At 41.7% G+C, this 22,816-nt stretch overlaps 1 protein-coding gene across 1 annotated transcript in view; it reads left to right on the plus strand.

Moving 5' to 3' along the window:
* Positions 1-2,452: 2,452 nt before the first annotated feature.
* lhfpl4a (LHFPL tetraspan subfamily member 4a) overlaps positions 2,453-22,816 on the plus strand; it is a 29,920-nt gene continuing 9,556 nt past the window's right edge. Inside the window, exons 1-2 of the mRNA XM_023405276.2 lie at positions 2,453-4,047; positions 22,354-22,590. Coding sequence (XP_023261044.1) covers positions 3,639-4,047; positions 22,354-22,590 — 646 coding nt within the window. The 5' untranslated portion in view covers positions 2,453-3,638. The remainder of the gene's footprint in view (positions 4,048-22,353; positions 22,591-22,816) is intronic.

Here is a 22,816-nt window from a genome sequence, read left to right on the forward strand (position 1 = left end):
ATTCCAACAGATGGCAACCTCAGACAGGATCATGTGAAGAACCATGAAGTACTGTGTGCTGAGATGGAAACACGGCTGGAAATACTGTGTTAAACACACATGCTGCAAAATCTAAAAATGTGTAATCTATAATTAAAATGATATGATAATAAGGGATATAAGTGATACAAAGGGATACAAATAGATATCACACATGAACACGCACAGAGACACACACACACCTCCAACTCTCCTGAGGTGCTTTACAGCTGCATGAGACTGACATCATGTTGTCCTCAAATCAGTTAGCACCGCCTGCCTCTGACTATTTTAAAATACATGCACACATGCATGCAGTCATGCAGACATTCACTCACAAAATTCACGAACCCTCTGTTCTCCCTCCCTCTCCCTCTGAAAACACCTCCCATTCCTCAAGAGGCGTACCCTCGCTGTGTACAAGTCTATGTTCTTCCACTGACATGTCCTCACTTCAGCAGCTACACTGCACCTTCTGCTCTCACTGTGCCAATTTTAGCACGCACACACACACACACACACACACACACAGACACACACATAAATCCCCACACACTCGCTCATGTGCACATATGAAAAACACGTAGACAGTAGGGCGCACACACATACACAGCTTGTCAACACCCCTGCTGCTGCTAACAGATGACAGGAGGCCTCGGGATGAAGAAAGATAGTCTGAGTGCTGTGGAAGCAGAGGGCAAAAATACATGTTTGTTTAGACAGCATCCAGATGTGCTACGTGTGTTCTGAGTGCACACTGCAGCCAGAAGATATGACAGAAAGACTGAACTAAGTGCATTATTAATCAGATTTCTATGTGAATTGTCAAGCATGTGGGAACATTAAGGAATGTGTTTTTTGCTCCTCTGAGACCTCTGCTGCCCGTTTGTTTCTGTCAAACTCAAATATAACCTGCTTGAAGACAGAATTTGGGTCCTATAGTGATCATCACATGCAACAGTCTTTGTGTGTTCCGTCTCTAAAACACACTCACTCACAGACCACTGTCTTGACCTAGTTTTCCATGAATATGCTAGCTTGAGGGCAGATGCGTTTCTCCCCAGAGTGAGTAACAGAGCTTTTAATGGACAGAAAATGAAAGCTTCAACAGTTAAGGAAACATCTGGCCCTGAAGAAAACAGTCCTCTTGAATAGGGAACAAAGGATGTGAGTACTGTGATGTACTCTGCTTTCGAGCACTAATTTTATGCTTTTTCATTTTTCATGTACTTACATCCTGTGTCCATCCAGGACCTATTGTATGATGAGATCACCAAAGCGAAAAGGAAAAGAGATTCCATTACTTTGGTCCAGACTGGAAAAAGCTCAACAACTGTTGGATGCATTTCCATGAAATTTTGTGCAAACAGTCACGTTCCCCAGAGGATAGATCCCAATGACTTTGGTGATTCCCTCACTTTTCTGCCAGCAGGCTTGGCAACAACATTTGACGTTCACTTTTCCCAGAGGATGAATCCTAATGACTTGAATTAGGATTGATGAATTCCCTGACTTCTCCTCCCGCTACACCACACGAGTGACATTTGTGGTTTTCAACAGCTATTGGATGGATTGCAGTGACTTTTGGCGCAGACGTTTATGTCCCCATCAGGAGGAATCCCAATAACTTTCAATTCAGCTTTTAAATACAAATTTCAATTTGTCCCTCACTGTGGTGATTGATGACTATATAACTACAAAACTAATATTCCCATCAGCCTCAGGTGTGCTTTGTGTTTAGTGCTAATTACCAAATGCTAGCATGCTAAAACGTTAAACTGAGATGGTAAACGTGGTAAACAATATAACTGCTTAACATCAGCACGGAAGCCTTTTCATGATGAGGCTGTACGCAAACTGAAATATCCAGGTTCCCGAGATTTTATTAGTGCAGTCTCTCAGGAGCTTAGAAATTTCAACGTGCAGAACAGCCTCTCCTTTTCCTTTGTCACTGTCTTTTTTTAGCCTGCATCTGCACTCAACTGGGGTTAGGGTTACGGTTAGTACGCAGATGTGCAAACTATGCACCTGTTTTTGCACATGTGATAAATTTGACTCCACAAATTCTACTCCACTACATTTCAGAGGGAAATCCTACTTTTTGCTGCACTACATTTATCTGACAGGTAGCCTACTGTGTGACTACTAGATGCAAAACATACAAAATGTATGATCCATTTATTAAATAGGAAGTTGTATGAAAACATACATGTCACATAGTTTTTGGGGGGTTATTTGAGAGGATTCCTTAAATTTTCATTAATGCCTTTACTGTAAATAAGCAGGAATGTGAAAGAACTGGAGTATTGTGATTTTACTGTACGTGTGTGACTCGCTCTACTCTACCCTTCTCACATAGAAACATCTTCTCACATTGGATTCCCCGGGTTGTACCAAGCAGGGGTCCGTGGACCAGTGTTGGTCTGTTGTGATGGAGCCCTTCTTACGAAAACGCTCGTTGTTCATCCGCACGTGAGGGAATACTTGCTGGTCTGATTTCAAATTCAAGGTGATACAGAGGCGGAGACGTGTTTTGATGCAAATTATCACCCCCCTCTCTGCTGCTGCTGCTGCTGCTGTTGCCGCTGCTGCTGCCTCCGTGCCCGCGTACGTGAACGCGCTCCATCGCTGTCATCAGTAGCCTACAACATCAGCATCTTCCGGGGGGTGCGCAGAAGAGAAGCGGGAGGAGGAGGACGGAGAAAGAGAGAGAGAGAGAGGGGGAGAGAGGGAGAGGAGACATAGGCTACTGGATAAAGGCTACGAGAAAAAGCATGATGATAATGGAGTCGAGGCGGTGGAGGATGTCGGATTTACGAGAAAGGACTGTTGAAATTTGACAGAGGGGCTCGTGTTGAAACCTTCTCTCGGTTTTTTTTTTTTTTATTTTCATTTCGTTGTGTTTGATTTCTACACGGTGCGTGGACACTGAAGGCGAGCAGACGAAAGGGGAGCACCCCACGGATGCCTCGGAAGGTAAAAACGGGGTCCACCGCTGGCGCTACAGGCAACACAACGCATCTCATCTCACGTTTGGTAATAAAGGACATCCTGAAGAAAGCTCTCCGCTGATGGATGAGGATGAAAAACGGCTTTAACCCCCTCCAACCGACGACTGTGAAATAAAGAATATCCTATTTTGATGGATTTTTTTTTAATCATTCATGGTGTAGCCCCGAGGAAACGAGCCTTAGACAGCAATGTTGAATCACTGGTTTTGGTAAATTATTCATTAGTGGTATAGGTAGGCTATGATTTTGTATTGCTTCAATGTAGCATTTCCCACCCCCATTCATTTTTATAATGTTTAGTCTTGTGAGATCACATAGGCTACATATTTGCAGCTTACATTTTTATCGTGTGGTTATGTAGGCCCATTTAATAGCCTTTAACAGCCACATAAGAAACAGCCAAAGCGGGGAGAATATTGGCGCAGGAAAGCTTTGACAGAGAGAAGGTAAAACAAAAAATACAAGATCTGGATAGTGAGGGGTGTCCAGCTGTCTGGGATTTTTTTTTTTAAGATTTAAATTTTTTTCTTGAAAGAGTCTTAAGAGGAGGAGGACGGGGGTGGAAAGAGAGCTGTAAGAAGAAGAAAAAGAAGAAAAAAACGACCAAACATGTTGCCTTCCCAAGAAGCCTCCAAGATTTACCATGACAATTATATGCGCAACTCCCGGGCCATCGGGGTGCTGTGGGCCATCTTCACCATCTGCTTCGCCATCGTCAACGTGGTGGTGTTCATCCAGCCCTACTGGATCGGCGACAGCGTCAACACGCCGCAGGCCGGCTACTTCGGCCTCTTCCACTACTGCGTGGGCACCGGGCCGTCGTCCAGCCGGGAGCTCACCTGCGTGGGCAGCTTCTCCGACTTCAGCTCCATCCCATCCGGAGCCTTCAAGGCGGCCTCGGTGTTCGTGCTGCTGTCCATGGTGCTGATCCTCAGCTGCATCGCCTGCATGGCGCTCTTCTTCTTCTGCAACACCTCCACCGTTTACAAGACCTGCGCCTGGATGCAGCTGCTGTGTGGTAAGATGACTCTCATGTACAGCTCTGGATATATTTTTACTTTTTCAGTCACATAGGTGCAAATGACATGGCCCTGGAATCAGGTAAAAACCCACCCAGAACTCAACTCACCCATCTGTTTTGTTTGCATGAACAGCCACCTGCAGTATACAGCGAGGATACAATCATATACACTATGATTTCTTAACAGAAAAAAAATCTAATTTTTAATCAATGCATTGCCACATTGGATATTATTTCAGAGGCATTTCCACACAAATCTCCCAAAATATGTTTATCTCCGTTTTATGCACCTAGAAGCTTTTGCGGGAAAGGACGATAAAACTATTTTTTTTATATAAAATGTCGAAATGATTGAAAATGAAAAAAGATGACATACAGTCCCTGTAAAACTGCAAAATTGTAAATTCCCACGTGCATTGCATTGTTGTGACATCATCAAACATCATTACGGACTCCTGAGGTCAGTATATTGAGCAGGCTACCACTGGAACTATAGAAATATCCTAGGGATACCATGTGGGTAGAAATAAGGTGGTGTGTGTGCGTGTGTGCATGTGTGTGCAGCAGCTTCGGTGTCTGTTACTCCACTGAAATCAATATGCTATATATGTCAATGGGTGTATATGCCAGGTCTTGTTACAGTTAATTGGGAGTGTTGAACAGATTTTTCCAAAGACAGTAGGAATAGATTTTCAGCCATTATTCACGCCGATGTAACGCACCGAGAGCATTAACAGAGCCGCGTTACCATCTCTGTGGATACACCACTGCATCTGGAAAGAGAGCGGCAGCAGCAAGATCATACCGTTATGCTGATGAAATGCAAATGTCATTCATTCATCCATCTCAGCTCCTCGTATATATACGATGCGGTGTGGCGTGATGTAGCCACGGTGCACTGGACACACGAGCTCCTGCGACCATCGCTATTTTTGAGGGATGATTCCAGGTCGATTGGATTATACTGTGTTTCAGGGAGGTTCGTGTTTTCTCTCCCGCTCGTGTGGGTAGATTACAGTTTGCAGGAATGACTGGGGGATAAATCGTGGCTTTCCCAACACATGCAGGACAGGAGGTTACTGAGTCGTGCTACCTTCACGGACAACTGCCGAAAGAGGAGGGGGGTGGGGGGTATGTAAGATTTACAAATGGACGCTTCAGTGGTTCACGTTGGATTTGTGCCTGTGCCAAAGACAAGAGCCTGTTGGAGATGATGTGAGAAATGATAAGCACAGTGTGACATTTTAATAATAACACCAGAAATGAAATATTCACAGAATTCAAGCTTGATTTGATACTAAAAGTCCATCTTGAAATGATGTGCTCTCCTGTCAGAGGGTGAAACTAACTTACCTCATCAATTTTTATCATAGATTTATTATTTTTTGGAATAACCCATTAATTGTTTGGGGTATAGAGTACGTCAGCAAATGGCAGGGGGAAAAAAGCCAATGCCAAGCTCCCAGAGCCCGCTCTGACATCATCAAACATCTTGTTCTGTCCAGCCAACAGCCCAAAACCCACAGATATTCACTTTACTAGCACAGAAGACACAAAGAAAACAAGCAAATATTCGCACCTGAGAAGCTGGAATAAGAGATTTATTTTTCCATTTTTGCTAAAAAAAAAAATTGAGTAAAACAATTAATTGGTTTTGTACGTAGTTGCAGATTGTTGTCTGTCATCAATTTACTGATTAACAGACTTTCCTGACTTTTTATTCTACTGTCAGGATATAAGAGAGTGATGCTCATATTGACTGATTATTCTGGAATGCCCACACAGGAAAATTAAGATTTATTGCTCCTGTCTTTTTTTAATTGCACTGCTGATTTTCAGTGCTGGTGCTTGTGTTTTAATGTAACATTGTTGTGAGTGAAAAAAAAGGCTCAAATAAAATGTTTAATCCATGGTGATTAGATGTCATGAGGGCCAAGTGAGTAAAATGACCATGTCAGTAAGATTTAACCTTTGAGTGGTGAGAGCAGCATGTGGTGTATCTGAGAAGGCGCAAAAAAAAAAAAAAAACATGATCTTTTTCATGCACGCATTTCTAGCGAGCCTCCTGTGTATATCCGACTCCTTTATAAGCTGATCAATGTGATAAATAGGCCAGGCAGAATAGCGTGGGAGTCAGTTTTCTGTACAGAAACAGTCAGCATACTGAATGAGAGGGAGGGAGAGAGGAAGAGAGAGACGGAAAGGGAGAGAGAGAGAGATCAGCACTTTTTTTCCTTCTGTATTGTTCTATTCCTCATCCTCATCTGCCCACTCTGTCCTCTGTTCTGCCGAGTGTGTTGAAAGGGTTGGGTGCTCCACAATCAGCACGAATCAGACAGAACAGCAGAGGTACAGATTTTACTCTCTTTATCTAAATCTTCATGACTTAACAGGAATTGAACCTGGGTCTGCAAACCATTAATCATAAAGTAAAACATTCATAAAAAAAAAAAAAAAATGCAGTGGTGGATAGACTTTTCAGATCCTAGAAGTCACAATAACGCAACGTAAAAAATTCTCAGTTACGAGTGAAAGTCCTGCATTTCAAACCTATTTCAGTGAGAGGGTCTGTAAACGTTTGCTAATGGGCCCCTGTGATGGTTCAGTTTTGATTTGTGCAGGTGCAAAAGCTGGAATTGTATTGGCAGTATGGGATTTTGTTTGCACCCAGGATGACACCACATGGAAGGATTTGTAATTGGTGGGACAAGAAATTTAATATTGAAAATTCAGGCTTCATTTGATTACTAAATATCCACTTTCAAATGTTAGACTCTCTTATCAGAGTGAAACTAACATTTATTTTCATCATCAGTTTATTTTCCCAATTAATATATTGTCATCATTTTGTCTATTGAAAGTCTTAAAGTGCCTCGACTTGTCCAAGATATTTAGTTTCCTATCACGGAGGACAAAGGAAACCAAGAAAATATTCACAATCCATCCTGTTATAATGTAGAAGTATAGATGTGTTATCAGCAAAGTCCTTATTCTATTTCCTATAATGTGACCCCTGTGACTTGAATCTTATTATACAGGACATTAATAAATTGATAATACTGATGCATCAACGCGCATGTAGCAGTTTATTGTTGTAGCTTTTCAAGGTGGAGCCAGTTTTACCTATGTTCTATACAGTTAGGTGGTTTAGGCCAGATGTTCCCAATCTAGGGGTTGGGCCCCTGCAAAAGTTCACGCCGCCTCTTCCACTGATAAATGAGGATAAAAATATACGTTATGATAATAAGGGTGAAGCGTACGTGATGAGGAGGAATGTTGCATTGGTCACATCAGGCCCCTTTTAGCCATCAATACCCTCCACATCTCCACCATCCATCACCGTCTGGCTGAAAAGGTTGGAGGTCGATCTCTGCACGGCAGCAAGGCAGAAGCCCGCCTGACAGATACATTTTGTTTGAATTTTATTATTTGAAATCACAAACAGAAGATTGGACTTTGATTGCTATCATTTTCTAGATGTTTGAATTGGCTTTCGATGATGTATATTTCAGTCTTATTGTCAGGGTGTTCAACAAAATCTCTGTAAGTCATAAACATCTTGCATAGGAAACATAAGTTCATCTCATTCTCAATATATTTAAGCGGGTTTTATGTCTACTTAGCGAAAGTAGAACTTAAGTTGTAGAACGTATGTTTTTTCTTCATAAGTAAAATTTTAGATATGTTCAGTTCTGACTATAATAAAAAAATCTCTCACTATTTTTTTATTTTTAAACCTAATAAACACCTATGTTGCCTCTAATTTGCGAGTAGATGTCAGAGTTTGTGAAACTTCAGAAGGTTTTACTGTCCGTCCAGTGGATGCGTGTGATGTGTGGTGGAGGTAAACCATCTGATAGGCTTGGCAGACATCCTAATGGTGTTCACCACCTTGGAGATGATCGTTTAATCATCCACTCTGCCCTGCTGGGTGTAGCAGCAGGTCTCCTGGCACTGCACAGTGACAGAGTGTACCACAGCAGATACAGTAAGAGCCAATTTGAACCGCTGGTGGCCTAGATTTAGGCCAAATGGACCAAGAGTGTCAATTAGGGAGCAGTTTGGACCCCGATCATGATGGTTGGCATGGTGTGCGCTACATGGAACACATGGAGGGTAGAACAAAGAATGTGCACCCAGTGAAAAGTTTGTCATCATCCACGCACCCTTATGTGCTGTAAGCTGAAACTACAGTAAAGTCTCTGGGTGAGCTGTTCTTCCAGTTGAGGAGACGTTGCAGTGATCAGACCAAAAAATAATTACAGTTGTGAACTAATGCTACTGATTGGTTTAGTAAAGGTTAAATAAAAGATGAGAGGAAAAATGGGCACCTAGGCCAAAACAGTGGGATGCAGGCCTTTTGGCAGAGCAGAGTGGCACAGTGTTTCTTGGCATCTATAAGCTGATAATGGGCCAAAGTTGGTCTCTTTGTGTACTGAACTGACCGAACGTGAATAAGGTTAATGCACTTGAAAAGGTCTGTAATGTGCCACTCATAACTCCTGGCAGTAAAGAGTGAATGCATTTACCAATAAGGCCAATGTGTAGCAATAATTGACCTGGATAAAGGTTTATTGTTTATTACCAACGATTGTAGAACTATTGGCAAAGCTGTGGGACAACGGGGAAGCAAACCCAAGCCAAGAGACTAATTACAACGTGGTTAACTTTGTCGAACACTCACGGATAATAGAAACAACATAAAGTGCTGGTTTCACATGGGAATCGAACACCGCCGTCCTTTATTTGATTTCTATGACAGTTATGTTAAGACACACTAATGTGTCCACTCCGGGATTCAAATAGAACATTGCACCAGGACCGGGCTAACAGACTAACGAATGGCAATCAAAGATGCATGTTTAATGCTGCATATTAATTGCTTCTGCTATCAACAGGATTTTTGACAGTGTAGATGCTTTTAAACTCCAAAAGATGATAATTGGAAATAAAAAAATTATCTTCTGTCACCTTTTTATTAGAATAAGTTCACACGCTGTTCAGGGACATGTATTGTCTGATGGTCAAACACCATTTGAACCCCCACAGCACCACCCCTTCACACCTCTCTGACATCAGAACTGGGGGGTGGGGGGTAGTTGTGTGGGTGTGACCCACTTTAAGCAGATTAGTCAGGTCAGGTCATGTCATGATGTCAGTTTTTGTATGTACAGTAAAAACAGGTGCATCACCAGGAGAGACTGTTGTCCCTCCTCTCTGTGATGATGGACTTTTTACTCACACTTTTCAAGCATAATTCTTTCTTAACTCATTAAATTATAAATGCAAATGTTTGATCAGGTGATCATTTCTTTTCTTTATGCAGAAATCTGTAGTTTTCTTCTGTGTTTTGGCAACAGAAACAGCCGTACATCACTTTTAAACCTTTTTTAAGAAAAATCATGACTAAACTGATCATTTAGGAATCATCTGTTCATCTATTAATATTTTGTAAATAAACAGATTATCTGTTAATAATCCGTTGGACTACTGAACATATTTAAAATACCAGTTCCTTATAATATAACATATAGTATGTATTAATCCCACAGTTATTTATAGCCTTAGCCTTACTTTAGTTTTGTTAGTATCTGTACATAGCACTTCTTACTAAGTTCTAGTTGTGTGATTGTGTTCTGTATATTTCAATTGGCTAATAATCACATGTTGCTGTTGCAAAGTTTCCCCGCCTCTCTCACTGTTTCATTTCATATAACATTAAGTATTCCACTCATGGTTCAGATAATGTCCCTTGTCATGTAGAGCGTCTGACCCAGATTAAAACCAGCGTGATGATACCAGCTATCCAGGATCTCCAGCTCAGCGAAGCCAGATAACCCATAGAGCCAGACTTGCTTTGAGATACAGGCCTCATGGACTCCTGAGCAACAGTTCACCATAAGTGGGTTTAAAAGTGGATAAATTAATGTTAAATCATTATTTTGGAAATTTACAGCACCAGAGAATAATGAGGTCAGCAGGGTAAGGTACAAACCAAAACCAGCTAAAAGTGGATTAGGTTAAGACCATTAGTGGATCAACAGCTGCCTCCTAATAGGTGACTTTCCTCCTATTGTCCCCCAGTTATGTCACACCTCAATGGGAAAGTGGATAATGGGGTCATTTTACACATAGAATCTAGACTAAGCAGCATTTTCCCTCACATGAAAGGAACAAGAGGAGGGCTAGATTTCCCAGAAGCACCCAGGGTCTGTGAAGAGCTCCGCTGTTTGCACCTTTGCTTGGATTGAGATTAATTCAGTGGAAAATGCTCCTGGGAAAACTGACAGAGATTTAGTTTTAATTTACCTTTTGCAAACAAAGATGAATTTAGTGCAAGGTGTTCTGAGGAAATTCAGGCAAGGTTTGAGTTTTTACCTTCTTACAGATACTGAGGGGTCTGTTTCGTTTCTGCATGTTGCTCTCCGTTTTTTTCTCTTCCTCCATCTTCCTCTTCTCCCTCCTCCTCTTCTATCTCTCTTCAGTTCTTATCATTTTCTTCCATCCCTCCAGCAGAAATGAGGTACTACAGGAAAGCCCAGTGGCCCACCAGCCATTTCAGCTTGATGACTCTCTCTCTCCTTCCTCTCCTCCATCAGCTCATGCCTCCATCCCTCCTTCACGTCTGACCCTGTCTGTTGCAATATTAAACAGAACTAAGCAGGACATGGGCCGCGGCACAGGGGATGAGCTGTCCTGGGAGAAACGACCTGTCAGCGACTGTTCGGTCTTTATGTGAGTGTGTGTGAGTGTGTGTAAAAGCGGGAAAGAAAAAAAGATGAGAATAGTGTGTAAGTTGGGGAATAGAGAGAGTGAATGGAAAATAATTCAAAGGATGGAAATAGTTGCAATCCCAGGAGCTTGCTAGCCTGTGAGTCAACCGTAGCGATGTCTTCCAGCAGCTAACGCTAGCCTGAAGCTTCGGTGGGGGAGGAGTAATAGACCAGAAGCCAATAATGTATTCATTGACAGGCACAAGCTCCCACCCCTGACTTTGGCCGTCTCTGATTGAGGCGGCGAGGCTCGCTCTAAAGCCGCGTTTCCACCGCGGTAACTTTCCCCAGAAACCAGGAACCTTTTGAGGGAACTATGCACATTTCCACCGCAGGAACCAGGGTTTAAATTTAGTTCCAGGGTAATTGATCGACCCCCAAAAAAGTCCCTGGTTGGGGGGGGGTACTTTCCAAAGGTTCAGGGAGCTTTGGGGGGTGTGGTCTGCAGTGCTGAACATCTCTGACTGGTCGAGTACTCGCTGTATTTTATTTCACCCGCCATGTTCAAAAGTCCACAGGGAGCGAGCGAGCACATCTTCCACACCGCGAAACAGATCCGCGAGAAGGTAAAGAGGTAAAGAAGGAGCGACGGGGAAAGAAGGAGAGGAACAGAAAGAGCAGAAAGTGTGTGTGTGTGTGTGTGTGTGTGTGTGTGTGTGTGTGTGTGTGTGTGTGTGTGTGTGTGTGTGTGAAGGAGGGAGAGACAGAATGAGAATTAGTGAAACAGTACGTGAATGAGTTTGTGTGTGTATGCTGATGATATGCTTCTTCTTTTGTGTGTGTGTGTGTGTGTGTGTGTGTGTGAGCGGTTGTGTATCTGCATGGGTGTCTGCGGGGCCACACGCATCCGTTCACGTGAGCATGTAAGACAGCGGGTAAATGTGTGTATGATGGTGTGAGAGCTGCATTATTAATGAGAATGTTTTCTCTCTCTTCTCTGGAGCCACAGTTTTTTTTTTTTTTGCTTCACTAGTAAATGCGTAAAGACCGTGTGCGTGTTTGTGTGTGTGCATGTGTATAGCTTGGTTTGTACGGTAGTGCCAGTGTACGTATGTAGATAAATGCACCCACGTGCATGTGTTTCGAGCAGGAGCTAAATAGATGCTGCAGTGGTCGAGATAAATATAGAAGTACAGAAGAAGAGAGAAAGAGAAGAGTCTCCCTGGGGGATATCCCTGCCTCTCTCTTTCTCTCTCTCTCTCTCTCTCTTTCTCTCGCCTTCTCTCTCTCTGAGATTTCTGGCCGGCTTTCCCCAACCCCATGTACATGTTTTAATTATTAGGGGCTTAATAAATAATTCCAAAGTCACCGGGGTGTTTCTAAAAATATCCTGACAGCTGAATAATGGATTCCTTTGACCCTTCTCAGCATTGTCACTCTGTATGTGTGTGAGAGAGAGAGAAAGCAGCAGGGAGACTGTAGATAAGATGTGTCAGTATGAGGAAAGATTGAAAATGTCTCTACTATACATCATCCATGCTTCTCATTAATGTGTAATAGGATTTACATATGTACCTCCATTTCAAAAGGATATATTGTTCATTATTTTGCAGTACATCAGACTTGATATTTGGCTTTTTTCAGACTGTCAAACAAGCTATATTTCTCATCATAGCTTTATCATGATCACATTGTGATCAATGGTGTTCTCACTCATGCATGTATTGTACTGAGCTGTTTATTCAGTTGTTCACTCCTTTAGTTCTGCTGCTTTGACCAGGTGCCATTTGGATGCATTTATTTTTTCTATTAATTAAGTGAAACAGTGATTTAGGTTTTATATTTTAGGGACTTTGCTGATTATCTTTAAGCGCCTGCCAGCATTTGTTGTGTTGCTGTACAGTGAAAAGACAGACAGACCTGCGGGGGTCCAACCTTTATGTCGCTGCGGTCTTTAGCCTGATAAAAAGTCGGTTCACTTACATGTGTTTTTGATTGAATTGATATCAGTTGCATAACTATGAATAATCGACCTCACTGTAAAACATTTTCACTGGCATTTCTACCAAAGAAATAGTCCATATAAAAGCTTATGACAGTTCATCCTGAGGACTGTTGAGGGTAAGAAGAGTGTTTCTCAGTCGAGGCGTTCAGAGAACATTAGGTATTGTTTAGGTGGTCTTGGGGGGCGTTTGTTTGAGGCACGTTTAGACCAAAGAGTCATGAGGAGACAAGTTGAAACTTACAACTACTTGCAAAGAATGTGGTCTGCAGCATTAACACCTGCCAGTTTACACCTATGTGACAGGCTGAGACCATGTGTCATTTCCATAGCAACAGCTCTTTACTTCAGTGTTTCTGTCAGCTTTCTGTAGCATGCTGCCTTCAGGGGAACGGGACGTCAGAGTATCATTTATAAAACTTCACCAACCCAGCTTTTACTGTGTCAACTTGCAAAAATAGAGTTCTCCTCCTTGCTGTTACCCGTAGAGGAAATTAAGCTTTAATTTCTTGCAAGGATTCACGCTGAACACGTCTCATCGCCATGGCTACAAATTTATAAGTGGGATATTCTGCTGTTGGACTTCCCGTAAAGGCAATTTAGCGTCTATTCAATATTCAAATTAATCTGTGTGTAATTGTAGGATTATTGTAGATTTGTACTTAATGCCTTAAATTTTCACATAACTTTCCCTACTTATCCTACTCAGAGGAAAACTCTGTGGTTGATGTTATCAAACCACAAATACTGTAAGACCGTACACTGTGTATTTGACAGTGATAAAAAGCTGAAAAACAACACTGCAATCCAGTGTGGTAAGGTTTAGTAAAGTGTAGTTTCAATACCAGTGCCTGGTTCAGTGAGATACTCCTCCTCTAATTATGAATTAGATGGATTGCCAAAGGGGACCGCTCACTGATCCCTCAGTATATCACAAAACTGCTTCGCATTGCTCAATGAAAAACAGTGGTTGGACTTGTGTGATGACACATTATATGGTTATGTGCAAGCCTCTGTACGCCTGCCAATCCTCTTTCCAGATTTAGGCCTCGTGCCAGCAACTTCCTCCTCAGCCGGTGAAGGACACAGGGATGAGTGAGGACAAGATAAAGGAAGAGTAAAAGAAAGAATGGAGGAGAGAAGGGGAGGTTGGGCTTTAAATCCCTAGAAAATAAGTTTGGTCAAGGCGTCACCTTTAACGATTTAGGCAATAATTTGGAAAATTTGTATAAATAGTAAGATGTTACCAGGAGACAGTTTGATGCTCACCTTACATTCCCCAAATATAATGAGTAAATGATGAGCTACATAAAAAAAAAAAAAAAGCACAGAGTTTACTCTAGCTTGTCGGAGTGAAAGAGCGTAAAGAGGGAATGAAAGAAAAGAGGGAAAGCTCCACGTCAAGTGGGCCAGTGAACCCTGGCGGCAGCAACATCTTGTAAAGTGCCCCCTCAGCAATACACACACTCACACACGCACACACACAACTTGATCCTAACTCCAATAAAAGCTCTGTACATCAGCGAGGTGGCCGTCCATTAGATAGATGGAGGACAGCAGGCCAAGGTCTAGACGCAGCAGCAGAGGGAAGAGCAGCCCTTAGACAGCTTTATTACATTACAGCCTCGGCACAGTGATTTCCTAATGCAGTCATGTTCACACCTTTCCACTCGCTTCCACACCGGGGTCAGCGGTTTGAACTACCTACGGGAGGTTACATTTGATTATAAATACAGCCTCGATGTTAGCTTTTAGACTTCAAGGATGACTTCACAATTTTGAAGTTTTGACTTTGAGAAGGGTTGGGGTAGTTTCTAAAACTGAATAAGATAATAATGTTCACTGGATAAGGTTTATGAAACTGCAGGTATCCCAGCAACGACACTTCACCTTGACGCTACATTAGGCACAAAAATTATTAGTGAATCATGGTTTAGTTTAATAGTTGAATTGATAAGCAATAAGACGTACCATCATTCAATTCAGTACTCTCAGGAGTTTTGTTGCTACAGGTTCTCTTGGTCTGATATGACCAGTTGTTCACGGTGGCTAAGGTTAGCTAATAAAAAAAACATTGTTTGTAGACGGACTTTCTGACCTGACACCACAATCACAGGAAACTTTACAAAGCACCTTTTGAAACCTGGGTTTCACTTTTATAGTGTGACAGTGCCACAGTTTAGGTTTGGTTAGGTTTAGGCACAAACACAACTTGGTTATGTTAAAATGGTTAAAATGACTTTGCTGACTTAGACTCATCTCTCCATGTGACACTGTTACTACAAGTTAGCATTCAGCATTAATAATAAAAGTCCAGGGGGCAGTCCCTCATCCCCAATATTATAAACACTATAACAGTTCAATATAAAAGGAACTGTAAAGTGAGATACATGCGACAGCCCACAAACATGTTTTAAAACGCATCACCTGGGCGTCCACACTACCACCAGAGTTTTCAAGTTCCTAAAACTGAGTCTTTTGGAAACGCTGCTGGCAATGTTTTATTTTGAAAACTTCAGGGTTGTGTCGTAGTCTGGACGGGCAAAAACAGAAACCTTTTGAAATAACAACGCTGACAGAGGGCTAAAACGGTCGTCTGGAGAGAGGTCGCTTTAGCTTGAAAATGTTTTAAAATGAGAACGTAGTTGTGAGGACGAAACCACAGACACTTATGGGTCATCGTCATTTTGTTTAATCACTGACAGGTTGTGTCGGATCTTTAGTTTTCACATCTCACAGTCACAATAGAATAAAGATAACACAGTCCAGCTGGCAGCAAACACAGACACTGGACACAGCTTATGACTCTGTACAAAAAAATAAATAAATGTAATGATGATGTCACCACTTTATTCTTGCCTCAGCTAACATTAGTTTTTCACACTGGCATGAGCAGAGGAGCTGTTGTTGGTTCCCTGCTTTTGGTTTGCAGCAGCAGCATGGGGACAACAATATGGATGTTTGTTTATCTTGATTGGAGTGGGTCATTCAGATTGTGCATTTGCATGAATCTGCATTTGAGAGGAAGTGGTGTTTTCTGTGTATTAATATGCATGTGCACTTATTAGAAAACCTCAAGCATAGACTGTATAGTACCATATAGTAACTCAGTCAGAGCACATGGCACAGTGCTGGATGGCGCCATGTCCATGTACACAGCGAACACACAGTCGAGCTTCTCAGGAGGAATATTGTGGCGCCTGGAGCAGCTTCCATCAAAAATACTTCACACACACACACACACACTTATATATAGCACACTGATGGTATTTTTAGAGCTCTTATATAATCTATTTTTGCTGTTTGTCTAAAATGAAGAAAAAATTGTTCTGTGTGGACATGTAGATAAGAAAGTCTGACAAAATTGTTATGCAATAAGCCTATAAATATCTTTAGGGCGCTATAAATAAATTGGTTCACAGTAAATTTAACTAGCTGGATCACAGATGTGTCTTGGCGACACATTTCCAAGTGTTTTCATTAGCTTGATATGCTTTGATGCCTTGTTTCCAACAGCTGATGGGCTGCGAACGCTGCGATGAAAAGAAATGACAAGAAGTGATGAACTGAGATGAGAAAAAAAATGACATAATGGAGTGGAGCAGCAGTAGTCGTCCTGCTTTCTTTCTCCCCCTTTCGTACGACTCGTTTTCCCTCTTTCATTCCTCAGCGCTCGCCATCTCTCTTCGCTCCCTCCCATCCTCTCTCTCTGTTTGATCCCTCTGCTTGCCGCCTTTGAAGTTCCTCCCCTCCAAGTTCAGAATGCAGTGTCTTGAGACAGTGGAGGGGAGGAAGGAAGAGGAAAAACCCCAACAACTTCAAAGGGGCTTTTCTTGGGTTGTGGGAAGGTGGGGGTTATTTTTAGTCCGCTGGTGATCATTTAAACACTTGAGTTTAAGATGAAGGGGAGAGGCAGATGGAGGAGAGGTCATGTCAGATGGACATTACCATCATATGGTTTTTCTCCAATATGCTACACATCCATATTGTTAAATTTCTAATTTTTTAATCTCAAAAATAAAACTGTGGATGTCAAAATGGCTTATAAGGCTGAAAATTACAGTTCTTTGAAGATAGACTTATCTGGGAATCTACCCAGAGAAGGGTGTTATGGGTAATCATACGGCTTTCTTAGAAGCCGGCTGGAGGTATTCAGCACATGTACCAATGTATCTTTAACACCAAACCTTCAAACTGAACCAACTGCACTGAGTCAGTAGCTTTTAGCATTGGAGCTCCTTTTCACTGAGAGCACTGTTGTCAGCTCAGGCGTGATTATTTCCTGGTTAAAGGTTTAATAAGAGAATGAGAAAGACGGAAGAAATCGTGATGTGATAAATCTGACCCATTAACCAAATAAGCAGAGCTTGTACGGACCTGGCTTTGTACTGTGCCGAACTGAGTATAACAGCTAACAACCAGTTGAACCTACTACGGAACTGAGGACAGTCGCAATCCAGTTATAAGACCACAGAGTTACTAATGTTGATGTATTTGCTCAGTGGTACATGTACTGCAGTGCATTTGAATGGTGACGTGTGCACCTAGTGTTGTACGTACTGAAGTGCATTTGAATTATGATGCAAGTGAACAAATTACAGACAACGAATTTTTGAACTGAAGAAAAATCATTTGAGTCAGCAAAGTGATTTGTGTGTAACTCCTAAACCTCAACGACGCAACGCCTGTCAGCAGGCAAGTTTGTGACCGAAAAGAAAAAAAATATGTCCATGTTTTGTAAACCTATGAAATACACAGCATTCTGCACCGCAGTCAGACAATCAGCAGCGAATTTGAACCAATACCAGAAGCTACGAAAATTAAACTTGCCTTGTAATTAACCGTCATTTGCCTTCATCTAAAATAATATGATTAATATTAAGTAATGGACTTAATTTCATCTCAAAATGGTTAAATCAAAAAATTGTGACTTTAATTGTTCACAACACAAAACAATATTGGTGTTAGCTTCAGCACATAAACTGTAGAGTTTAAAAAACAAGTTAATAACATTCACTACAAAGAAAAATGATTGGTTAATGAGATGCCATGAGGCTGATGTATTTCACCCATCAGGATTCTTCCAGTTGCTCTGCATCCACATTTTCAAAAAGCCCACATTCAATAACTCTGGATGAGTGTCATGCCAGATGGGGAACCATTCATCAAAAATCCATAAAACATGTTACCTGACACTCATTACTCAGTTAATGATTTTATCATCTCTCTTCTATGTTAATATCTTGTATAAAGGTCATAAAAGAAGCTAATAACATGATGATTTCCCACGATGATTTCTTCCATTGCTTCCATTCTCTCATTACTTACTGTATTATCGTAATTATATTCTTTCTCATTACATTCTCTCATTATGCCTGCAATTATTTTGTCAGAGGAGCGGTCACATTTTCAAATGGTGTACATCTCGGCTTGAAATGAGACTCCTCATATTTGCATGGTTTCCAGTTTTACACAGAGAGGTGGTGACTAATCTCATATCCTCCCCTCATCTGTTGCTATGAGTTCACCACCCATCATTTTCTCATGATGGATGGCTAGAAGGTGAAGCAAGGGGTCTTCAGAGGGAATTGCTAATGTGACAAGGTTCAACCATATGACTAATGGGCCTCACTTTAATACACTCAGATGCATCATCTTCAAACCTTACAAGCATAATATTCTCTTGCAGTTCTGCACTTTGTTGAAATCCACTCGTGTTTTAAAGTCAGGCTAAAATTAAATTGCGTGTTCATTTTTTGCTACAGAATAAAGATCTGCTCCACAGAGTCCTGTAATCTCTGTTTAGAAAATAAAATACATGGATATGATGCTCACCACATCAATGTAACATCCTGTATCCAATTTATCATGGGGTTTTTGTCATACATTTCCCTCCCTATGTATTTCCTGCCTGTTTTTATATTTACTAGGTCCCATATTATATAAAGGTAGATTATCGTATCTTTTTTGATTATCAAGCAGGTCTAGGTTCTATATTAATACTGTGAAAGTATCAAAGTGCTCAGTCCACAGAGAAATGTACACAGCCTGTATTCAGAAACTGACCCTTAAAACGAGCCATCAGGACTTCCTGTAACTTTGTGATGTCATAACAAAGCAGTCTGCACTCTCAGCCATGCCCCAAGCCCCGCCCACCTAGACCCACCATCCAACCTTGCAGGATTTGGTTTCTCTGAGTGTTTTACCTCAGTCAGAAGAGGCTCAGAGCCTCTCTTCTGATTGTTTCAGTGACCTGTTGTTGCTAGAGCTCCAGAGAGCGCAGATGTAAAACTACATTGAGATGTCTTTTGGTTCTTACAACCACAAATATATCTTTTTATTGATATCAAAAAGAAGCACCAGAAAAGTGTTAAATATGGGACCCTTAAAAGCACAGTTTAAAAAATAAAATAAAATTCCATCGAATCATTTCACTTAAGTTTGCATATAGTCACCCGCTATCATTGGTTGACACTGCAGCTAGCTAACACAAAACAAGCTGAGTCAGACTTCGAAACGTGGACACATGTCTTTCTCTTCAGTGTTGGTTTAAAAAAAAAACAAAGTTACAGAACAAATCTCTTCTACTTTTTCACGTTTGGTAGTAACAGATCTGCACTGGTGTACACTGCAATACTCGCAGCCTCACAGTGCGACACTCACAAATGTTCTCACCTTCCCCCACCCACTAAGCTTCCGCCAGCAATTGAAAATTGAAGCGTTACAATGTTAAACAGTGTGCCAAACTAACTTGACAACAAAGTTTAGCTTTAAGCAGCGCAGGTGGTGATGGACTGATTCATGTTTTCCCTCGGGGCTTACCGTAGCTGTGTGCACCACATGATGAGACTGTTCAGCCCTATAAAAACCCTCATGCTTGATTTTACACAAGGATAATGAAGCAAGAACTGCTTTATTTCCACTCGGTACCCGGTCATCCTATTAGCCTGACCTGTATGTGCTCTTGTAGCCTAAAAGACGAGCAGTCCCTGGACGCTTTAACTTCCCTATACTGTATTCCTGCAGCTTGATTTACTGAGAAAGCTTCCAAACACACATCCATGGTCAGAAAAAGCATGCTGCTAACATCAGTTTGATAATTATCACACTAAAAACCACTTAAAAACATGTCTGCAAATGTCAGACAGGATGTTGTTTATCCTCAGGTAGTAAGCTCCAGTTACACAGAGTTTGTTTATATTGTGTCTCGGTGCGCCTGAAGGCTCAGCTGTCATTCAAACACAGACACAGTCCCGCCCACTCAGAGGCTTACAGGCAAAAACAGCATTTCTGATGTATCTCCCAGTTGGACTTTAATGAATGCATCAGCTAATGAAATATTTTAAGAATCTTTGTATGGATGCAAAAGATGAATCAGGAGTGATGTATCTATCTGTTGTGTGTCTAAACTCGTTGTTGACCTTTGAGGCATGGATGCTAACAGCAAGGATCCGGCTTCATGTGTTCAGCAGCACATCAGCAGAATTTACTGAAAGCCCTATGTTATTATCCTCTGTGTTACTGTACACCTCGCTCCACATAGCAGCTACTGTATTTGACTGCTGCCCAGCATCCTTCACTACACACACGGCACTTAAGATATTCACAATTGCACACCAATTGAGCTCCAGACATTGAATCTTTTGAACATTTATTGGACTGAAGCGTAATAATCACCGACTTAGCCAAATCTATGTGACTTTTCATGTGTATCACAAGTGATGTTGCCTGTGGAAAAGACATGTCTGGTCTGGAATGAGGATTCAGTGTGATGCCTGCCATGTATGTTCCCCATCTCCCAGAGGAGCCCACTGCTTTACTTACAGCCCCTCAGGCACAGACTGACTGCTATTTAAAAAGCGCTGGTGAGCAAGGAATATGGCACAATCAGCTCCCCAGGGATGCTCACTTTGATAAATGAGCAGAGGTGTAAAGTATAGATTACCACTTTTGTTGTAGTGTTGAAATTGCATGTATGGATTTCCCCAGAGGGCTTTGCACCGTGTGTATGTTGCACATACTCACATTTGTTTGCAAGTGTGAGTCCAAACAGGTTCTGCATGTTTTAAACTGCTTCCCTCTCCCAATTGTCTCAAGGTGGAATAATGTATACAGGGTGTGCATGTTACTCCATCTTTCCACTGTCTCACTATTAACACCTCTACTCAGGTGTCTAAATTCTGCTCACATCAGCAGTGCTGAAAGGTCCAATATTGTATAAAGTGCGATTTCCATGTCTTTTTTTATTACAAAGCAGGGCTAGGTTTATTAATACTGTGAAAGTATCAAAGTGCTCAGTCCACAGAGAAATGCACACAGCCTGTATTCAGAAACTGAGCCTTGAAATGAGCCGTCAGGACTTATATAAGTTTGTGATGTCACAACAAAGCAGTCACCACTCTCAGCCATGCCCCAAGCCCCGCCCACCTGGACCCAGTGTCCAACCTTGCAGGATTTGATTTCTCTGAGTGTTTGCTTGAAATCTGCAATTTTTTTATTCAATCATTCAGAAAACAGTCAGCCAATCAGAAGAGAGGCTCAGATCCTGGCGCCACAGCCACATGAGCCACAGGAGCCACATGAGAGCACATTCACTGAGAAATATTGGGAGAGAAGGAGCAGTCCTAGCCTGGTCAGATGCGTACACGAACTGATGAAGCCTCTTGGATGAGAGGTGAAACGTCTTCACAGACAAACAACCTAGTCCAGTTGTTTCGATTTAAAAAACTCCTTTAGGATACTATGACCTGGACAAATGAGAATATACACAGGCTTATTGGGAGAGAAGTTTGGTCTGCCTGTAAAGCCACTAGATCCATCTTAAATTTTGCCAAAAGAATCAAAGGCAAAGAATCAAAACTAAAGGTAAAATTCAGCTCAGCATGCGTTGGTATTGTTAAGATAAGTAGATGCCCCTTGTTTTTATGGATTATTGTTTACTGGTTGAGCAGAGAAGAGTTTCCATTAAATCCATTGTGGAAGGAGCACAGATATGAATTTCTTCAATAACAGTGCAATGCAGCCTAGAAACATGGTGTGTTTTAGTAAAGGACACGGATCTCACTTACATGCACTGAAAAAAGTAGCTGCGTTATCACTATCAAAGGACATGAAGGAAAAAGCTGGACTCAGTATGAGATCTTAAGCCTCTCTGCTTGGTTTTGGTATCCTTTGGTATAAAGCAGACCGACTAACTTTGTAAACATTCACTCGCTCTGTACAGATTACTGGTGTCATCTTACAGGACTTCTGGGTGATGATGTTAAAATTCTTTAAAGAGTTTTGCTTTTGCTGCAATTTAAGGCCATCAGTGTGATACTTTTTGTTGCTATTAGTTCATTAAAATCTAGCTTCAAAATTTTCTCTTCCCTGTTACTTCTCTCTTTTTCCCCACCTCAGTTTCTCATCTCTTCCTTCTGTTCTTTGGAATCTCTCACTTGTGCCCTTTTTCTTTGTCCTCAGTCTTCACATCATCCTTCCTCTCCCTTGTACTCTCTCCTTGTTCCCTTCAAAACTCTGCATTTATACCCCACCTGTCCCACTCCTCACCTTAAGCCTGCTTCTCTGCTCTTCTTTGTCCTCCTGCAGGAGTGTGCCTGGTGCTTGGTTGCATGATCTTCCCTGACGGATGGGACGCTGAGGTGATCCGGGACATGTGCGGGGAGCAGACAGGGAAATACTCCCTGGGCGATTGCTCTGTACGCTGGGCATATATGCTGGCCATCATGGGCATCTTGGACGCCCTCATCCTCTCCTTCCTGGCCTTCGTCCTGGGCAACCGGCAGACGGATTTCTATCTTGATGATCTGCAGACAGACAGCAAAGGTAAGTAAAGGGACAATGAAATACAATGCTTACAAATTTAAATTTTACCCTAATTATCTAATTTTACCCTAAATTCGGATATAATGCCAGCAGCGAATTGGCTCCCAGTCCTGAACGGGGCTTTTTGAAACCTTACCTCAAACAATAATGAAGCTAGCTAATGAAATGCTGTCTAGGAGAGTAATGTTAGTTTTCTGTGTAGCCAGCAAAACAAAAAACATTCCTT

The sequence above is a fragment of the Seriola lalandi genome, unplaced genomic scaffold (assembly GCF_002814215.2).
Source record: "Seriola lalandi dorsalis isolate HSWRI2012SDOR001 ecotype SW California unplaced genomic scaffold, Sedor1 jcf7180002054269, whole genome shotgun sequence".
NCBI classification, from domain to species: Eukaryota; Metazoa; Chordata; class Actinopteri; order Carangiformes; family Carangidae; genus Seriola; species Seriola lalandi.